The sequence below is a fragment of the Dromaius novaehollandiae genome, chromosome 7, assembly GCF_036370855.1.
Source record: "Dromaius novaehollandiae isolate bDroNov1 chromosome 7, bDroNov1.hap1, whole genome shotgun sequence".
Classification (NCBI taxonomy): Eukaryota; Metazoa; Chordata; class Aves; order Casuariiformes; family Dromaiidae; genus Dromaius; species Dromaius novaehollandiae.
The window spans coordinates 2,451,436-2,468,621 of NC_088104.1; the positions used below are offsets into that span (position 1 = coordinate 2,451,436).

The 17,186-nt window shown below is 40.3% G+C and overlaps 1 protein-coding gene across 2 annotated transcripts; it reads left to right on the top strand.

Annotated features, from left to right (window-relative positions):
- Positions 1-27: 27 nt before the first annotated feature.
- Positions 28-16,766, top strand: ARL5A (ADP ribosylation factor like GTPase 5A). 2 transcript variants are annotated; one of them, XM_064514545.1, is made up of 7 exons: positions 277-411; positions 643-745; positions 1,955-2,015; positions 5,048-5,195; positions 6,338-6,421; positions 9,965-10,116; positions 10,908-16,766. In XM_064514545.1, the coding sequence occupies exons 4-7, from the start codon at positions 5,052-5,054 to the stop codon at positions 10,954-10,956; spliced, it is 429 nt and encodes a 142-aa protein (XP_064370615.1). In that variant the 5' UTR covers positions 277-411; positions 643-745; positions 1,955-2,015; positions 5,048-5,051; the 3' UTR covers positions 10,957-16,766. The 2 variants fall into 2 exon arrangements, with proteins under 2 accessions (XP_064370614.1, XP_064370615.1); XM_064514544.1 differs by lacking the exon at positions 643-745 and having other exon boundaries at positions 28-411.
- The last annotated feature ends 420 nt before the right edge of the window (positions 16,767-17,186 follow it).

Genomic DNA, 17,186 nt, shown 5'->3' on the forward strand with positions numbered 1-17,186 from the left:
CTGTACGGTGGCCGGCGGGGTCGGCACGGCGGCGCGCGTTGGTCCCTCTCCGCTCCGCGGCCGGGCCCGGCGGGGCGAGGCGAGGCGAGGCGAGGCCGGTCGGCGCGGGCGGAGCAGCGAGGCGGAGCGGAGCGGAGCGGAGCGGGGCGAGCGGCGATGTCCGTGCGCGGGGGGCGCACGGCCCGCAGTGCGCAGCGCGAGCAGGCCCGGCGCGGCCCCAGCCCGCCTCTGCGCCGGCAGGCCGGGCGCCGGGCCGGGCCCTGAGCCGCCGGGCCGGGCGCGGCCAGCAGCCCCGCAGCAGGTGCCGAGGAGCCCGCGGAGCCCCGGAGCCGCCGCCGCGGGGAGGGAGGCGGCGGCGGCCGAGGATGGGGATCCTCTTCACCAGGATCTGGAGGCTGTTCAACCACCAGGGTGAGGGCGGTCGGGGCGCGCGGGGCCGCCGCGGCCATGGCGGCTGTGGCGATGGCGCGCGGCCGCCGCGCGCCCCCTCAACGTCTGCCGGCGCGCGCGCCGCTCCCTGAGGGGGTGGGGGCCATTTTAGCGACCCCCCGGTCCCCGGCAGCTCCTCGGCGGCCGGCGCCGCGCGGAAGCGGCCGCTGTCGCTGGGCGCCAGCGCAACAGAAATATATTTTTATCTTGTAGCGTGCGGCCCCACTTCAGGCCTCCGGTTCCAGCCGATTTCCTAGCATCCGCTGGGCTGGCAGCGCCGCGCCTGAAGCAAAGCCGCCTAGTTATGTGGGGTCAGGTAAGCAGACACGTTTACAATATTGTGCAGTTATGCAAAGTTATTTAAAACTTGGGTTTGTATCTGATGGCCTATGAGACGACTCTGCAAAACCACACAATATTGGTAAAATCGAAGCGAAGGAACCCCACTTACCTGACCCCTGTCCCCCTCCCTCTTCCCTTTGTAATAAATCGCTGCGAGTGTGCTCTGCCGGCGCAGGAATTATCTCTGGTGGTCTGAAGCTTGGGCAGATGTATAATGGCTTTTTGTTGCCCTTTCGGACTACTGGGGGGGGAGAAAACCCCTTCTCACAAAGCATTTAATGGCATGAATAGCTCTATTGAAGTCAACGCTCTTTGTGCAAGTAAAAGTTGTGTGCTGTAGCCTAGAGCAGGCAGCACGCACTTGTCCTGGAAGCTGTAAATTAGAAGGTGCTTGACAACACCAGCTGTAGCATTCGGATTCGGTTTTGTGATGTATAGGAAAGAAGGTGTTAAATAGAAACAATAATCGATTCTTGGCATCGAGCTCCCAAATATATTCTCGTATGTGTCAGGGCAGTTTTGTGTAGTACTCATTGGTTTATCTAAAGCTAAACTGGTTGAATGAGTGCTGTAAAACATTCATCGGCAAAGGTGTCCTCTAGTTCGAAACCTGATGAAGGGAAATGAGGATGCTGTGGCAGACAGGTGGATCACCCTTGCTACGGTGCAAACCACCTTCTCTTTTTCTTCTTCCTTCTTTTTTAGCTACTTGGAATGAGATTAAGGTGTTGCTGGCCATAATAAAAGTATGGCATTGGAAGTGAACGCTTAACATGTAAGAGCATGTGTTTTGAAGAACAGCTTAACTATAGGAAGGAAAATGGAATACATTCTATTACATTTTAGTTGTATTTCAAAAATGTTTAGAAGTTCCAGAAATTATTCCAGTATGAGATTGCGCTAGCAGTCTAGAGAAGGAAAAAAACCTGAACTTAATCTGTTAGAAGTTATTCACGTAGATGTGTAGACAGGGATGATGACAGTAACTTATCTATGCAGGTTTGAACACCTCCATGTACAAACTCCCTTTTAGGTATGGCCCATGAAATATGGCACCCGAAATATGACAATGTTTGCTTACGAAATCAGTCTAGAAATGCAACGTTAACCTTGTTTCGTAACACATCTGTTATTTTCATAGCGATGTTAACTAGGTGACTTACCGGTAATATTTTTGTTTCAGAGCACAAAGTAATCATTGTTGGTCTGGATAATGCGGGAAAAACAACCATTCTTTATCAATTGTAAGTATAAACTGCAGATGATGTGTAATGTATTTCAAGGTGTATTTTGTACATATTGCTCTGACTTATTTCAGCTGCTTTCCCTGCTTCTTTTTTGACTTTGAGAGCATTATGCTAAAGCTGGTTGAACAGTATAGGTGCTGATGGATCACTGTGTGTGTCTGCATGTATGTGTGTGTGTCTGCGTGTGTGTGTGTGTTCAGAGTTTGGAAAGGGCTGTATTTTGTCTGACGTATGAATAAGATTTTGTTGAGGGCTTTTATTTATCAAATTACATTGCTACTACTGCCCAAGTGCAATTACATTTGTCACAATGTAGGCTGTTTGCCAGCTATATAAAATACAATTGTATTGAGGATTAGCCATAGGTCAACAGTGTTAAAATGATCCCTGCAACGATATGTAAATATTAACAAATTGTTCCATGAAAAGGAAAACCAGTGAAGCCTGACCTCCCCCTGCTCATGATTTGTGTCTTACATACAAGATCTACTTGATATCATTTGTGATACAGGATGAAGGAGGGAGGTTAAGCATCAGCTGAGCACAGGATGGTCCTGAGCTGCCTGGTCAGGGCTGTGTTTTGCACCACCAATGGGCTCCACATCCTTGGTAGCTGTCATCCTTGTTGTGCAGCTTCTGGCCTTGACTTATATTTTATCCTTTGTGAACCTTGCTACTCATTTATGTGAAACTTGTATGAACTTCGTATCTCTGAGTCCTCAGCTACGTTTTGATAAAGGAGCAGAAATTTGTCTGCAGGCTCAGAAACTTCTAGCTGGGACATGCAGCTCAAGGTCTGTTTGAAAAAGAAACAGGTTTGCGTTTTCTCACATTAAGTAGTCTGGTATTATAAAGTATTTCTGATTCAATATCAGAAAAAATTCATGTTAAGTGATATGGCCATTCTTGTCCAATCCTAAACTTAAATTATAGGTGCTTGGTAGTCAAGTTATGATCTGCTTTTGCCTTTCTGAAATGTGAAGTTCATGAAGTGTTTTCCAGCCCTTATGTTCTAGCATGCTGTGCAAAGAAAGTGCAAGAAGTGAGGGTGGTTGTCATTGTTCAGATTGGGAGGGAGAGATTTAGAAAAAAACATAAATAGAAAAAAGTACCCATTTTAAAACTAGTAAGTACTGCTGCTGAGGGCAGTATTTTAATGCTGCCTGTGTCTTTCCACTTCCTCCACAAAAGTCTCATGATCCTTTTTACTTGCTTCAGTTTCTGCAGTCTCAGCGTTTTCTTTTCACTTTCGTACAGCTCATCTCTATACGCCTGCTTTTCCGTATATGCTTTTTAGCCCTACAGGACTTCCCCATTCTGTCTTCCTGTATTGCCCTTCCCCAGCTCTGCTCGCTCCTTTGGAGCGCTCTGCACCAGCACCGTTCCTCAGTTCTTCCTGCAGGCTCTACCTTACACCCTGCCCTCATCTTGTGTATCCCATTGTTTTCTTCTTTTGTGCTGTTTTTTCATGGAAGATACATGTTCTGAGCTTGAGTGTGTTTAACTGTTTCTATATGAGATGGGCAGAGGTAACTAGCAGGAATATGTTGGTTAGTGTCCTGACCACTACTCTGATGATGTGGACAGTCACAGCAGACACTGGAGTCGTGGTTCTTCTAACAGATACCGGCAGCTCCACAGATGCTTCGTTTCCTCCAGGTCTCATATTCAGATCTCATCCCTCCCCGGTAGCCGTACGATTTTGCTCTCCCATGACTAGAAATGCCATTACGCTTCATGTTTATCTTGTTTCAGTGGAGGGGAAAAAAAACCCCCTATCATATTGCAAGCTGAGAGATGGCAACAGTTTGAGTGTGAGAGGTAGCAAGTTCAGCCAAGGAAAGGGGATTCATGATTTGCCTTTTCTAAACATTAAAAGAACTCTGCTGAAAACTTCTTTTTAAATCTGAAATCAGCCAAGGGCATCTTGCTATATCACTGTTGTTCTTAATTCCATTTATGGTTCTTTCTCCTTCTAATCCTTCTTTCCCTTGTGCTTCCTTAAAATGCATGTGGAGAAGGTATCGTGTTGTATGCTGTTAAGACACTGGATAACTAGGATTGCTTTTCAGAGTACTAGACTGTCCATGTATCTCTTCATGTCTTCAGTTCTTTGTATCCTCTTCAAGTAATTTTCTGGCACTATTCCAAGTCTCAGATTGCTGTCAGTGTAACCGAAAGCTCTGCTAAAACTTCAGAAACTTTTCATATAAAATGATGACTGTATCAAGATTATTGAAAGAAAAAATAATCAAGTTTTTTGAAAATGGTTGACTTTTCTTTCTTTGAAGCTGCTTTTAATTTTTCTGTATGTTCAGTAGAGTAGAGTTTAAATAACTTTAACTTCAGGAGTATCCAGAGCACAGATTTGGTTGTTACTGTTGATGTGAAACTGGTTGTCTTGATGACAAAGTTACACCAAGCATCTCTAAAACAATATATTGTCTGCATTCATCTCTGAAAAGCAGAGTAATTGGACTGTATAGAGGGGAAGAGAGAAGAAAGTTTGGAAATAACGTAACTGCAGCGTTTCTGAGTTGTGAAGAAAGTACGCTAATAGAGAAATATGTAGTATATTTGGAGGAGTTGGATGATGAGTTGTTTTTCTGCAACCTTGGAAATCTTGCGGCTTAACGGCATTCTTGAAGAAAAACAACTGCTCTCTCCCATACTGCATTGCATGCCAAAAATCAGCTTGGAAAAAGAAAAAGTGGCTTCTGAAGCACATCCTCTCTCAGCTTTATGATTTAATTAATTTTAATATAGTTTTCTTCAAAAACGCTTTCTCAGGTTTATAATTTAATTATTTAAAATACAGTGTTGTTTGCAGAGTCCTTTCTTATTATTTTCCCCCTCCATGCATCTTGTCTCTGTTTGCTGCATAGGGTGTGTTTGCTAGAATTCCCCAGATAGCTGTCAACCTGAGTTTTTAGAGAAAAAGGTCAATTTGGAGTTCTAACGTATAATGCAGATAACTTGCCAGTTTTGCGTAGGCAGTTTCTCACTGGGTTGGTCTCTTCCTTTTGCAGTTCTATGAATGAAGTGGTACATACCTCACCTACAATAGGCAGTAACGTAGAAGAGATAGTGGTTAATAACACGCGTTTCCTAATGTGGGATATTGGAGGGCAGGAGTCTCTTCGATCTTCGTGGAACACCTACTATACAAACACTGAGGTAAGAATGAATGCCTTCTTGTAAGATTTGTGTTAACTTTTGCTGATGAAGGAAGTATAACGTATCTGAGATTTGTACCAGACACAGTTCCAGAAAATTGTGTTAACTATGCTTTGAATGTTCCTGTAGCTTCCTCAGGTATTCAGGATACTTGTATTTTGATTTCCAAGTCTCCTTGTTAGCAAGATGTTGTGCAATATGATTGTGTATTTCTTATGTAAGACGCATAAAATGGATTGCAGTTAAAAACACCTTGTTTGCAAGGATTCTGTGTCATGGGATCTGCTGCCTTGGGGCAGGTGCTCAGTCTGTCTTGGTGTTGCAGATCCCCGTGTTTACAGCGTCCCTCTTGTGGAACGTGAGTGCTGTATCTCTGCAGCAAATGCTCTGAAAACCCCGGAAATTCTTCTTCAAAATTCTGGGAGCTCTGCCTTGCAAGAGCCCAGGATCAATTTACATAAGCACCCCCAAAAGTTTTGAGAGCTGTTGTTAGCGAGAAAATTGTAGGACAAATATATAACTTGGTTAAAATAGTAATTTAAGTCAAAGTTTCTTAGTTGGTATCAACTGTGGTTTAAAAAAAAGTTAATTTTCATAATAATAATAAACCTTGTTTTCATGTGCTTCACTATGAGATACTATGATTATATCTGCATATATGCACTTGATGTATGGAGCTTATGTTTTTTAAATCCATTGCGAGTTCTTACGTACGTATTTAGTATTTGAAGTGGAGGGAGAAAGCTAATATCCTATGCCTTTCTATGGATGGAACAAATTATTTGAGGGATCTGTGTGCCACCTCAACTATAGTAAGCAAAGTAAAACCGGATCTAGGATGGCATAAGAATACTTCCCTTCAGTATAAGTTTTTCACTTGAAAATGGAAAATAGAAATTCCGAAAAGGTGATATGTCAGAGATACTTGTATACAAACAACAATGTAAGCTGTAAACCCCACCAGTGCTGGGGGTAATCACAGTCTGTGGCTGGGAGTATTGTCTGCAATAAACTGGTATCTGATAATGCAGTTGACTCTCTGGATATTCTCATGGGGATAATATTTTGTTTTGTGTAAGGATGTGTGATCAGAAATATGTAGTTCTCTGAAATGCTGACTAATAACTTCTAACTTTTTAAAGTTTGTGATAGTTGTTGTGGACAGCACAGACAGAGAGAGAATTTCTGTAACAAAAGAAGAACTGTATAAAATGTTAGCACATGAGGTGAGTAGACCCAATGTTTTCAATTTTCTTATATTTATTGTGGATAAGATTTGGCTGAAATACATAGTAAGGGAAACAGATTCACATACTACTTGTGATAGCTCAGACTTAAGTCTGCCAGCTGGAGGTAAAGACAGACCTGAATGGCGGGAAGCCTCTGCAGTGAAGTCCAAGGCAAATGTTAACATTGTATTCCCGGCTGCAGGTAGTATCAGAGCTATCTTGTTCCTGCTAGAGGCTCTGTGTTTTGTAAAGCTCCCAATAAAGTTGTAAATTAATATGGAGTTACTGAAGTGAGCTCCTACAAAAGTAGCTTTTCACCTTGAGTGCTTCAGAGAAGTAGGAGTTAGGACCTAGAAATGACTTCTGTGTCTTTGATCCTTCAGCCCATGTTACAACCTGAATGGGATCATTTAAAAAACTTTGTTTTCCTCCAAAAAATTAAGTACCATTTTTGATAGCTTCATGGTTGTTGAATGTTTTCCATAGTGAAACAGATACGGGCTTTTAAAAGTATCTTATAGCAACCAGAAAACTAAAGACTGTGGCCTTTTTGATGTTTGGAAAGTTAACGTTCTTGCAGCTGGGAGAATGTTTGGGGGTGCATCAGCGTATGCTTGCCCTGTTAATGTAAGTTTACCTACATACCTTCTATTGCCCACTGTTCTTGCTAATTTTTTTCCCCTCTGTTAGGAACAGGTGTGAGTTTTCTAAGAAACAGGTTAAATAAAAGAGGAGTGAGAAAAGAGTGAATAGAGACCTTGAGATGACCCCAAGGGCATTAAGCTTCCAAACTTAGAAGTGTCAGAATACACATGTGTGCGTAAAATACATGGTTTTATGTGCCAAAATACTACATCTATATTTAAACTGTAGCCCCTCTTTACTAGATGGCTGTGGGAAGGACAAAAGCTATGTATGTGTTTCCTTTGATGTTTATCTTATTAAAACTTAGACATAATTTGGTGGGCTATAGCTTTTTTACTTTGTGTTTGCATGTGATGCTCATAAGTAGATAAACTTCAATAAAGTAAATGCAGTTTAAGAGAGGCTGCTCTCAGGAAAGCTGGAAAAGCAGGGAAGGAGGATAGGCAAGCCCGTCTTACCTGTGGTGTGTTCTTGTGATTAACTCGTGTGGACTTGTGTTAGCTGGGCTACTGAAAGGTCCTGCTGTGTAGCCTTGTTTTTTGTTTTTCTTTGTTTCATGCCTTCCTTGTGTTAGTACCACTAGTATGTGTCCGGGCTTGAGTCACTGATGTGGTTGGCTGTTTAGCCACCGGAGCGGCAGAGCTGGTGTAAAACGAGTTATGAAACCATAGGTGAGGAAAAGCCCTGGACCTAGAAGGTCTGCCTTTTTTGGTTGCAGTGGAATATTAAACGTGGCATTGGGGGACTGTTGCCGTTGGGTCTATTGCTGTCATACTTCGAATTTCTGTGCTGTACTACTTAGTCTGTTGAAATTGTTAAACAAAATCTGTATGTTCTTTTTCATAATGTAAAAATGAAGATGCAGGTGGTATTAATGACCTTACTTTGAAATGAGGGAAGTTTTGAACTCCAAGCAATATGGTTGTACTTGCTTTGTGTTGGGAGATTATTTCTGTGCTCAGAAAGCACCCATCCAACAGTAAATGTGCCTATTCTCTTCAGTCAGGATGTTTTGAGTATTTTCTGCTAACTTAGCAGATGCTATGACATTTGAAAAGAACTACGATACATATAAAATGAAGTGAAAGTCAAATACGTATTTAGAACAGCTTTTCTATGAAATCTTTGAAAATCTTTTATTTCTGCTAACCAGCTGAATTAAGTTTTTGTTAAGGCCAAATTGAGTTGCCTAGATCAGTTCCAACTATTTTCTGGACCGGTGGACCATTTGGGAATTAATTTTACTGTTGCTAAAAATTAGTGCTCCTGTATAGGCATTTAAGTGAAGGGGAAGACTTTTTCTTTATGAGGGGCTGGTTTTCAGTAATATGTACTAGCGCAATTCCAAGCAGCTTGAGATAAAATAAAATTGCCGCTAGAATTGCTGTTCTCTAATTCTGTTAGTACTGATGTTTTAAGTATTGCATAATCCTTAAAAGAGACATTTCTCTGTTTGCAGTGGGGTTGTTCATGGAGACCCCCATGTTTTGATGCTAAAGTACTGTAAGTGATGATTTTCTAAAAATTTAGGGCATCCTGTACATGGGGTGTTGTGGCTTGCTTCACGCTCGGCCAGTGGAAGTCTTGATGCTTCTTAACTGGTGGGACTGTCCCTGGCAGAAGGCGGCTGCATAGGCCGAGCACACGTCTGGTTCTGGTGTGCTGTGGTGCCAGGCTTGATGCCAGCACGTGTGCTGCCCACGCTTAGTGCAGTAAGGCTTGGCCAGGCTTTACCTGTGTTTAAAGTGTTCTGGTGGGGAGGGGCCCCACCGTCCCCCCAGGTAAGAACTGCCCCAGCAGTCAGCTGCTTTGGTGCTACACTCAGTCTTACAGAGAAGTGTCTTGTGTCTTGTGATGTGGTGTTCTTGATTAAAGCCAGGTGTAGCAAAACGCCGTAGTTGCTTTGGTTTGGGTGCAAAGGTAGGAATGACCTGCCAGGTGAGGGTTAAGTGGAAGGCCTGGACTGTTAAACAGATGTATAGAGTAACTGTAAGTGCGCAGTACTGTGCTCATTACAGAGCTATATGGTGCCTCTGCTCCTCAGGGAGGTAGCAAAATACTGTAGGTAGTGGACATTTTGGTTTGCACTTTTTTTGTGAGGGGCTCAAGATCCACTAGTTTGCTGTTGCATCCTTTGCCTCTGAGGGCTGATTCGTAGCCATCTGGCCGTAACGGACCTTGGTTTTTGGGGCTGTCTGCAGTCCTTATTCAGTGCTACGCCTCTTGTCTCTTGAAGTGTGAAAAAAGCAGCAAACTTGATTGGTGAGAATTGGTTGGCCAGGGCTAGGGAAGCTCCCCCTTGGCTCCTGCTGCTGCCTACAAGTCGTTAATCTTTCGCGTGGTCATCACCTTGCATTGAGACCTTATCAGAGGTGGATGGGTGGCTGTTGATTCCTCCAGTTCTGGAAGCTAAGTGACTGTCTCTTAGGTGAGGTAGGGTCTATAAGCCCTCCCGCCTGTCCCTTTAATTCCGTTACCTCATACCACTGTAGCAGCGACTAACCTGGGCTCAGTCTCGCCCTCTGTTGTCCTTCCCCACCGGATGGGGCCCTTAACTACTGTGAATATACTCTTAAAATCTCTTAAGGAGTCGCAGCTGCGCATGGGAAACATTCCAGATTAAATGTCCAAGGCAGTAGCTCAAGCAGATGCTGTTGGAGGTGAGTACTTTTATTTTGAAAATGAATAGCTTTGGGGCTTGAAGCTTCCAGACTCCAAAATCAGAATTTGAACTTGGTATTCAAGTGAGTGGCACAGCTAAGCATGGGTATTGCAGTATTCACGGACACTCCCAAGTCAGGACTTCAGCCTCGTTAGATTTCTGGTAGAAGATAGGATTAATTGTCCCTTTGAGATTTCATCTTTTTTTTTTTTTTCCTCCTTCTCTTTCACTAGGACTTGAAGAAAGCAGGTTTGCTCATCTTTGCTAACAAGCAAGATGTTAAAGAGTGTATGACAGTAGCTGAAATCTCTCAGTTTCTGAAACTAACTTCAATTAAAGATCACCAGTGGCACATTCAGGCATGCTGTGCTCTAACTGGAGAGGGGTAAGAATTATTCTTGTTGGGGGAGGGGAAGCATGAATTTTGTTGGTATTTTTATTGTGGTATCTGTGGTTTCACACAGATTCCTATCCTACCATTAATGATGTAACACTTCACATTTTTGTTTTTAAAATGTTTTGACTTAGGATCATGTGTGACTTTGCTTCAGCAACAAATTAAAAAGGTGCCAAAAGAATTTTGGGATGTGGTGGTTGTTACTGCTTTTAAGAATATCTCTTTAGTACACCCTGTCACTTGCTTACTAATGTCTGTGGCTGCAGCAGTTGCAATGAAAAGCAGATTTCTTGGTGTAGAAAGCATGTGCTTGCTCAAGTGAACAGGGAATTCAGGCTTCTGGTTTCTTTTCTGATCTTGCTGAAATAAGCTGAAGTGGAGATCAGTGATTTGAAGACCAGTTTTCACATCAAATCAGCAGTCTGACCTCTCGGTGGTATAACTTAAAATAATTTGGGCCTAACTGCGGAAAGGGGAGTGGGGAGGAAATTTCCTGGCCTGTTAGATCACCTGATCATAATTAGAGATAACTTCAGTGTACATCCTTGAGAAATACTGGCATCTGAAGGCTCTCGCCATAGATCGCATAATGAGATCTAGCAGTGTTAGGAATTAATTGGTTTTGCAAATGATTCCTTTGGTCAGAATTACAGAGAGCTTAGGAGAAGTGTAACTGTTGTTCATATAAGTTGGTGTCATGGAATTATCTTTTAAATTATCCTGAGGAGTGTATGTATTCCTTAAAAATTGTAATTATACTCATCTCTCTTTGTTGACAGACTGTGCCAAGGACTCGAATGGATGATGTCAAGACTTAAGATCAGATGATTTTTAATGACCGGTTTGCACAGACGTTGCTTTAAAAAAAAGAAAAAAAGAAAAAAAAAAAAGAGCTGTACCCATGATTACCTTGACGATGGCAGAATTAATGGGTTAGATGTATTTATAATGAACCGATTTCAACTTCATTTTCTACATACATACAAACACATATATAAATTAAGACCATTCGGCAAAAAGAAAGATGCCGTTGATGGCTCCGGTTTGGTTTCCTGTTTGTTTTTGCTCTGGGGATGCGTGTAAAAGCTGTGATCAACCTTCTCTTCAAGATACAGCCACTCAGAACAGTCTGAAGCTGAGCATGGTGAAGATGAAATGGGAGGAAGGAGCTTTTAATTTTGAGTTTTATTATTCCATTGTAGTCCTCTCTAGTTGAAGGTATTGGCTTCATTATTCCAGTAAATTAGCAAGCAAATCAATGGTATAGATATCAACTTTCCAGTATTTTTAAAGTTACTGATGTTACAAATGCAAAAATATTTTCCTGTATGTGTACTGTACATATTTGTGTATATTTATACCTCAATTTTAGGTTAATTGCAATCTGTTCAGACCAGTGTGTAAAACTGAATCAGTATGTTGGCAATAGTACTAATATTTGACATTTCCAACATGTCACAACTTCTTTTCCTTTGTTATCTGTATAGCTGTAATGTCCATCAGACAGTTGACTCACCACAACTTTATAAAGCAAACTCTCTCTTAAGACAATTGCTTGTTTCTCCCATGATTTTTTTTCATCAGAGAAGATGCCATAAAGGATTGGGACATACAGATCAAATTTTAAACTATAGTATTAGCAAACAACAGTGAAAATTTGCCAGAGTTTAAAACAAAACAAATATTTAATTGTAGTTGTCATTGGATTAGATGATTTCAAAAAGTGTATGTCATTCTGTCCTATGCTACTGCTTTTTTTTTTTTTTTTGCAGTACCTGTTCATTTATGATTGAAGCCTAGTAGAAATACCTTTAGCTTTCATAAAGGGAAAAACGTCTTTTTCTTTTTTTTTCCCTTAACCAAAGAAGAGGCATAAAAATATGTTTAAAAGTCCCACTGAAATCTTACAACACTAGTCTTACTCTTTATTAAGTGTTTTTCAGAGGAAGAGGCACACTTCTCTCTGATATTCCAAAATGTGTATGTGTATATATATATATATGTCTGTGTGCAGTGGATTGGACTGGGATGGGGGAAGGGGAGCACGCTAGATCACACTACTTGCAGAGCTGAGGTTCTGCAGAAGCTCCTGGCAGTACTGCTTGAAAGTAACTCCTTTGCATGATCCCCAGGTGAGTTATTAAAAAAAAAAAAAAGTGTCAAAACACTCAAAACACTATGTGGTTATCTTTTCTCACTGTATTAATTAATGGGATGGATGGCCATACAGAGGAAGTTCAAAATTATCCTTTTAAAGGATACAGGCTTTTCATTAGGATGAAAGTTGGATGGTTTGAAATGTTGTCAGTATTGTGAAAGTGTATACAGCCTTAATTGTAGGCTTTTAAGTTTGAGATGTGTTTGAGGAGTATTGTAAAATGAAATAAAACCTTGCTTAAAATGTCCTTCCCTTTCTTAGCTCATGAATTTGATAAGGATGGAAAAGACATTTTAAAGAAAAAGCTTAGTTTGAACTTTTTAAAGTGCTTACAGACAGCTCATCTTCGGTTACGTGGTAATGTGGTCAGTACACCTGCCTTCCTGCTTGCCTGCTTTGCTGGGGATCATGTTGTGAATTTGTGGAGGGGAGAAAGGGAGACAATTTCAAAAGTCTGTATTAAATAAAGGCAGGTAAATAATTCAACTTTTTAATATATTTTTGGTATCTTTATTATGCTAACTGGTTAGGGAATCTGCACTCTTTGTTAAAACATTTTAATGTGTACATGCATATGTTTATAGTGCATGCACATAGGTATTGGTGTTTAACTGGTGTATTGCAAGATGTATAAATGTTTGAAGAAGTAATTAATGCAAAGACTTTTTCACTTTATCTGATAGTATCTTCAAGAAACAAGCTCTGTGCACACTTGCATATAAAACCGAATTGTACATTTTATAGTCTTAGATCAGACTTGCTTATGAACATAATTGGTTGGGTTTTGAGTCTTACGTCTTCCATCCCTTTAAAATACTTCACTGTAGTATTTTTAAATTCTGTATTTTGCCTGAGTGTGTGCAGGTTTTGTGTGTGTTTGTGTGTGTGTGTTAAGAAAATGAGTTGTTAGTGGAACAGAAATCATGGAGCAGTGTTCTGATACCTACTTTTTGCTGGAATTTGCTGCTCACTCTCTTGCTTAAATTTTTAGGACTTGGTATGTTCGTATAATGAAAATGTACTGTTTTTTTGCAGGTATGGCTTATGTTGCAATAAGATATCTACTGTTTACTCTCACTCTCCTTTTCCCTCTCAGTATTCTGGCTATTTCCACTTTCTCTGGCCTCTACAATACTGCACAGTCCACTTAATTTTTATTCCACAAGTGGCAAGAGACCCTAGTAGGGAGATGAGAATAACAGTGTACATGGAAGACAGCCTGTTAAAGCAATGTCTTTTGTGCCCTGAAGTGCTTATAATCCAAAAAGTAGACAGATACCTGTGTGTTGAACAGTAAACAACAGAGCCTTGACCAACTGAAAGCGTGGACGTGCGTCGTATCACATATAATGATGAGGCTTCTTTTCTATTTTGTTATCACTTGGGATTTTAGAGGGAAGATTTGCTGTTCAGTAGCCAGAATTCAGCGGTGGCCAATTCTGACTGAAGCATCATGTGCCTGTAGCGTTCTTGACTGGGCTGTAGCAATCAAAGGAAGACATGTCTTAGTTTTAAGTGCTATATTTGCGGTTTCTGAGAATGACGGTGGCAACTGAGTGAGTGGCTCCTTGTCCCCCTTTGGTAAACAGAGGTGACAATCCAAATTCTCACCTTGCACGATTTTTGGACTTTGCTTAAAGTTAAGCGCAGAGATTCTCTCAAAGCAGAGTCAGAACAGAGTATTTGCATCCGTACGTTGCCGTGAAAGTTTCTGCAGAAAACGCCGCCTGAAGGTATTTCATGAAAACAAGTGTATTTACTCCAAATACTAATGAGATGATCATTAGCAGAATTGATAAGTATATACCCTTGTGATAGTATTGTAGCTGAGACAGTCTTTTCCTACACACCTTGCCTTTTGTGTAAGGTGTGTTTGTTTTTGTTTTCTTTTGTAAACTTAGTCACTTGGGAGAGTTGGGGAAGAGTAGAGAAACTTTTGAACACAAAAGTTCTTTTTATGTTGTTGTTTTTTAGAACTTTCTTTTCCCCTTAGGACATGTCAGCCTTTTTTGCTTACCTCTGTGTATAGTAAAGGAAATTTGTCTTTATATCAGTGCTATTTTCAACTCATTCACTTACTGTTTAGATGTCATTGTCTTAATAATGACTCATGAATTCATTTATTTGTACTGCTTTTGTGTTTTCACCCTTTGTGTGTGGTGTTGTCTTGACTTTCAGCTAAAACTTAAGATTACTTGCTGCCTTTGTTCTTCGTATAATTCATTCTTAGGATATTATACAGAAAAAGGGATGGCTTTTAAAAATAGTTATTTAACTTGATGCTGCAGAATGCCATTTTCCTGGCAAAAAATACAGCAGTAAATCATGTATTTCAATAACTTGATATTTTAAGATGTTTCTTTTGGGTTAGCAAATAAGTTTGGTAAATCAGCTGTAATATATGCTGCCTCTGACCTGGGAATTACACAGGTTTTTAAATTGCGAGAAGAGGTAGGATACAGAACTTTGCAAATGTGAACAGGGATCTAGTGAGCATCGTTATTTTGTTTTTTTTTTCAGGGAGGCTTAATAGCTGTTTTCCTATGCATTACATAGTACGTTCCCAGGTGATGTGTGCATGTGTGAATGCTAAATGTATCCGATAGGCACCTACTACAGTCTATGCAGCCCAAGTGCCTAAAACTAATTCAGTAATCAGTTTTTCCCTTTGTATATTACAATTTCCATTTTCTTTAAAAATAGATATATTTGTATAAAAGCATCTAGCTGTGTTTAAATGAGTGTTCTTTCCCCTCACTACATACCAGATTTAACATGATTTATGATAAATTTATTTTTTACAATTCTTGAAGCTTTTTACTGTCTACATTCCAAGCACTTTACCATTTATCAAACATGATATAGAGAGCTTCCTTTGTGGAAGGAAACACTAAATTTATCCTTGGAACAGATGGGTTAACTAGAACTCTTTCAAGAAACTATATTTAAATAACTTAATCCAAGAATACTTGGCCTTGTAAGCATCCTCGTGTAAGTAGTTCCTTTCTAATTGGCTAATAAAACATAAGCTTTGCTACTCAGACAAGTTACGTCTGAAAAATATTTTTTTCTGTTAATTCAAATGAATGTAATACTAAGCCTTTAAATGGTGCATCGTTGAGCATTATAGGATGAGAATGATATGATGTTAGGAAGAATGGCACTAAGAAAGAAAAAATGTCTTTGCATATAGTTGTGATATGTGTTATAAATACATATGTGACTTGAATATAATTGTTGCAGTGACTATATTAAACATAAATAAATTCTAAGTGGTTGCCATTGTAACTTTTTTACAATGTTCTTTAGACTCATAAGCAGAAATAGCATTCTTGCCTTACTAGGGTTTACCGGCTAATTTTTATAAATGCTATTGTACAGAAACTTTTTTTGAAAACTTTCTTCACATCAGATTCTAGCTTTTATTCAAAACAGGAACATATACACATACCACCCTGGGCCCTTCAGGCCAGTTTTCTCGCGAGTAGGCACACAAGTGGGCTGGGGTTTTTTAAGCTTTTCCTATCTGTAAATTTGGAGGACTAAGTTAATTCAGTATCAGCTAAGAAATTACCTAGAAGGTTATAAATCATTCTTTGTAAAATATCAGCTCAGTGTTACTTTCATCTAAATACTTCTTGTATCAAACACTGTGAAGTGGAGAGTAGAAGAGGGCAAGGAAAGGCTTTTTCTCCTACAAATGGATTCGAAGAATAAAAAACAGAGAACCTGAAATTGAAAGCAGGAGCCCTTTTATGGCTGCTGAGTTCAAGATTGGTAGTATATGACAGAGGAATAGTAACTGAGCCTGTTTAAACTGTCTGTTTGGATGATGCTTATGTTTGAGTGTTTTCAGCATGTCCTCAGCTTTTCTTACTACATTCTTTTCAAAACTATTAATCCTTCAATGGCAGTTCTGTACCTGATGTGCGCTTACTGCTTTAGTTCCAAGTCTGCAGTTCTGGTTCTCCGAGCGGAGAAGCCGGCAGGGGCCGGAGGGGAGCTCTGTCCTTGGACCTTAGTGAATACTGGATTACAGTGCGAACCTCCCCCGCGAAACCTGGAATTGCTTGCGTATGAAGTGAAGTTCTCAAGATGGGTATACTCATGATTTAGTTGCATTATCGTATATTATCTGGCTGGTTTTTTACAAATGCAAAGTCATGTCCTTATGTGTATGTATTAAACATATGACCAGGGTCATATTTATTTTGATCACTTGTATTTTGTACTTCTCTTTCTAGAAAGTTTGTCTTCTTTTTGAAAGAAACAGATAAAATATATGGCTAACACTGATACTGCAATAAAATTTCATTCCAGAACTTCCAAAACTCTTGCTTAAAATTAGTACAAAGACTTGTGAAGGTTGGCTTGTCCTGGCTTGAACACTTCTGTGTCTCAAATTTAAGTATGTTTATTAATGTAGCTAAAACTTTATAAAGCTATTTATTATAATAAAGTTCAGTTACGATTCTGTTAAGTAACTTTTTCTCTGAAACCTTGAATTGTTTCCTCCTTATCTCTTTCTGTCTTTCCTGGCTTTTTAAATCTTGTTTTTCTTTTACTAAAAGTTCTCATTAAGGAGAGCTGAAGTTAAAAGTTCATTTAGTCTGGTTCTTTTAATTCTTGTTCAAAGAGGTGAAACAAGCACCAGTTTGGTCTGGAGCTGTCAGGTGGAAGGGGGGGATCTGTGTGCCATCGTATGTATGTGTTTATATGAAACTTCAGAATTGCTAATTCCTGGAACATGAACGTGTCTGTTACTTTAAGATGAAAGCACCTGGTACCATGGTACTGTTAGCTTTAAACCTCTTCTGTTCTGTGGCAAAGCTGCTCAGAGCAAACGTAAGGTTTCTGACCTGGCCTGTGGGGCTGTCTGGATAGCTGTCTGCCTGGGGCG